The sequence below is a fragment of the Malurus melanocephalus genome, unplaced genomic scaffold (assembly GCF_030028575.1).
Source record: "Malurus melanocephalus ecotype Western Australia unplaced genomic scaffold, MMel_1.1 scaffold_3364, whole genome shotgun sequence".
Classification (NCBI taxonomy): domain Eukaryota; kingdom Metazoa; phylum Chordata; class Aves; order Passeriformes; family Maluridae; genus Malurus; species Malurus melanocephalus.
In genome coordinates, this window is record NW_026626596.1 from 1 (window position 1) to 3420 (window position 3420).

At 57.1% G+C, this 3420-nt stretch overlaps 2 protein-coding genes across 2 annotated transcripts in view; both read right to left on the bottom strand.

The window, feature by feature from the left end:
- Positions 1-4: 4 nt before the first annotated feature.
- On the bottom strand, positions 5-870 carry LOC130588107 (class I histocompatibility antigen, F10 alpha chain-like; the record flags this gene model as incomplete). Its single annotated transcript, XM_057389064.1, has 2 exons — positions 534-870; positions 5-186 (listed from the first exon to the last, which is right to left on the bottom strand). Coding segments are annotated over exons 1-2 (519 nt in total), but the record flags the coding sequence as incomplete, so codon positions are not given.
- A 95-nt stretch (positions 871-965) lies between these two features.
- Positions 966-3420, bottom strand: part of LOC130588108 (class I histocompatibility antigen, F10 alpha chain-like) — a gene marked incomplete at its 5' end in the record, with an annotated part of 3482 nt that continues 1027 nt past the window's right edge. The window contains 3 exons of the mRNA XM_057389065.1: positions 966-1010; positions 1350-1540; positions 1886-2161. Coding sequence (XP_057245048.1) covers positions 966-1010; positions 1350-1540; positions 1886-2161 — 512 coding nt within the window. The remainder of the gene's footprint in view (positions 1011-1349; positions 1541-1885; positions 2162-3420) is intronic.

Sequence of the window (3420 nt, forward strand, 5' to 3'; positions counted from 1 at the left end):
TGGCCCAGGTGTGGAAGGTGCCGTCGCTGTTGGGAACGATCCCGCCCCACTGCGTCTCCTGATCCCGGATTTCATCCCCCTTCATCCAGCTGACTGCGATGGTCCTGGGGTAGAATCCGTACGCGTGGCAGGACAAGGTCAGGATCCCGTATTCCTCTTTTCCAGACACATGGACATCAGGGGGCTCTGGAATGGGATAATGGTGAGAGACATCCATGGAAATCTGTGGGGATGGGACTGGGGTGAGAGACATCCATGGAATTCCCTGGGAATGGGATCAGGGTGAGATCTGTCCATGGAAATCTGTGGGAATGGGTCTGGGGTGAGATCTGCCCATGGAATCCATGGGAATGGGACTGGGGTGAGATCTGCCCATGGAATTCCATGGGAATGGGACTGAGGTGAGATCCGCCCATGGAATCCATGGGAATGGGACTGGGGTGAGATCTGCCCATGGAATTCCCACAGGAATGACCATGTTCCCAAGTCCTCCATTCCCAAATCCCCAATTCCCACAGGGATTCTGCCCCCACCTTTGCGCTTCAGCTCCTCCTGCCCATATCCGACAAATTCCTGGAGCTCTTTCCTGCAGGTGTGCTCCAGGTAATCTGTTGTATAATCTATATAGTTCTTGTCAGCATTCCAGCGCCTCGTGGTGACCTGGGCAGCGCTGTCGGCCGCCATGAAGCTCTTGGATCCCGGATCGAAGGAGACGAAATCCCACCCGTCATAGCCATACAGATAGGATCCACGGACACTCCCGTCAGACAGGAGGTCACAGCCATCAACCCAGTGCACTGTGTGGAGACCTGGGGGGGATTGGACCCACAGAGAGCCATGGAATTGTGTCCCAGCCCCACAGAGCCCCATTGCAGCCCTATGGAGCCCCAGAGTCTGATGGGAGACCCACAGAGCCTCATCCCAGCCCCTTGGATCCTCATGGATCCACACCCCAAACCCATGGATCACAAGATATCCCACACCAGCCCCATGGATTCCCACCTCAGCCCCTGGGATCCCCGTGAATCCACAACCCAGCCCCACAGATCCCATCCCAACCCCGTGGATCCCCATCCTAACCCCATGGATCCCCATTCCAGTCCCACAGATCCCATTCCTGCCCCACAGAACCCCATCCCAACCCTGTGGATCCCCATTCCAGTCCCACAGATCCCCATCCTAACCCCATGGCTCCCCACTGCAGCCCCACAGATCCATTCCAGCACCACAGTCCTCATCCCAGCCCCACAGTTCCCCTTCCAGCCCCACAGATCCCATCTGAGCCCCATGGAACTCCCCAGCCCTAAAGATCCCTGTCCTAACCCCATGGGTCCCCATTGCAGCCCCACAGATCCCATCCCAGCCCCNAAGGTGCCGTCGCTGTTGGGAACGATCCCGCCCCACTGCGTCTCCTGATCCCGGATTTCATCCCCCTTCATCCAGCTGACTGCGATGGTCCTGGGGTAGAATCCGTACGCGTGGCAGGACAAGGTCAGGATCCCGTATTCCTCTTTTCCRGACACATGGACATCAGGGGGCTCTGGAATGGGATAATGGTGAGAGACATCCATGGAATTCCATGGGAATGGGATTGGGGTGAGATCTGCCCATGGAATTCCATGGGAATGGGACTGGGGTGAGATCTGCCCACGGAATCCATGGGAATGGGATTGGGGCGAGATCTGCCCATGGAATTCCATGGGAATGGGATTGGGGTGAGATCTGCCCATGGAATTCCATGGGAATGGGATTGGGGTGAGATCTGCCCATGGAATTCCATGGGAATGGGACTGGGGTGAGATCTGCCCATGGAATTTCCACAGGAATTATGTTCCCAAGTCCTCCGTTCCCAAATCCCCAATTCCCACAGGGATTCTGCCCCCACCTTTGCGCTTCAGCTCCTCCTGCCCATATCCGACGAATTCCTGGAGCTCTTCCCTGCAGGTCTGCTCCAGGTAATCTGTTGTATAATCTATAATGTTCTTGTCAGCATTCCAGCGCCTCGTGGTGACCTGGGCAGCGCTGTCGGCCGCCACGAAGCTCTTGGATCCCGGATCGAAGGAGAGGAAATCCCACCCGTCGTAGCCATCCTGGCGAAATCCACGGACACTCCCGTCGGACAGGAGGTCACAGCCATAAACCCGGAGTGATGTGTGGAGACCTGGGGGGGATTGGACACACAGAGCCATGGAATTGTGTCCCAGCCCCACAGAGCTCCATTCCAGCCCTATGGAGCCCCAGAGTCTGATGGAAACCCACAGAGCCTCATCCCAGCCCCTTGGATCCTCATGGATCCACATCCCAAACCCATGGATCACAAGATATCCCACAGCCTAATGGATCCCCATCTCAGCCCCTGGGAGCCCCGTGAATCCACAACCGAGCCCCACAGATCCCATCCCAAGCTACATTCCAATGGATCCCCATTCCAGTCCCACAGTTCCCATTCCTAACCCCATGGATCCCCATTTCAGCCCCACAGATCCCCATCCTAACCCCGTGGATCCCCACTGCAGCCCCACAGATCCATTCCAGCCCCCCAGTCCTCATCCCAGCCCCACAGATCCCATCCCAGCCCCACAGATCCCATCCTAGCTCTGTGGATCCCCATCCTAGGCCATGGAACATTCTAGCCCTACAGTTCCCATTCCAGCCCCACAGATCCCATTTGAGCCCTGTGGACTACTCAGCCCCACAGATCCCCATCCTAACCCCATTGATCCCCATTCCAGTCCCACAGTTCCCATTTCAACCCCATAGATCCCATTCCAGCCACGGATCCCCATTCCAGCCCCAAAGATCCCATCTCAATCCCATAGATACAATACCAGCCCCACAGATCCCATCCCAGCCCCAGTTCCCATTCCAGCCCCACAGCTACGTTCCAGCCCCACAGATCCCATCTGAGCCCCATGGAACTCTCCAACCCCACAGATCCCCATCCTAATCCCATTGATCCCCATCCCAATCCCAGAGTTCCTATTTCAACCCCATAGATCCTATCTCAGCCCTATGGATTCCCATCCCAGCCCCACAGATCCCCATTCCAACCCCACAGATCCCATCCCAGCCCCACAGATCCCCATCCTTAACCCTATAGATCCCCACTGCAGCCCCACAGACCCCATCTCAGCCCCACGGATCCCCATTCCAGTCCCACAGCTCCATTCCAGCCCCATAGTTCTCATCCCAGACCCATGGATCTCATCCCAGCCCCAAAGATCCCTTCTCAACCCCACAGAGCCCAGCCCCATAGTTCCAATCCCAGCCCTGTTGGTCCCATCTCAGCCCCATTGATCCCATCCCAGCCCCATAGCTACATTCCAGCCCCACAGATCCCATCCCAGGTCCATAGATCCCCATTCCTGCCTCACTGATCCATCCCAGCCCCACAGATCCATCCCAGCCCCACAGATCCCC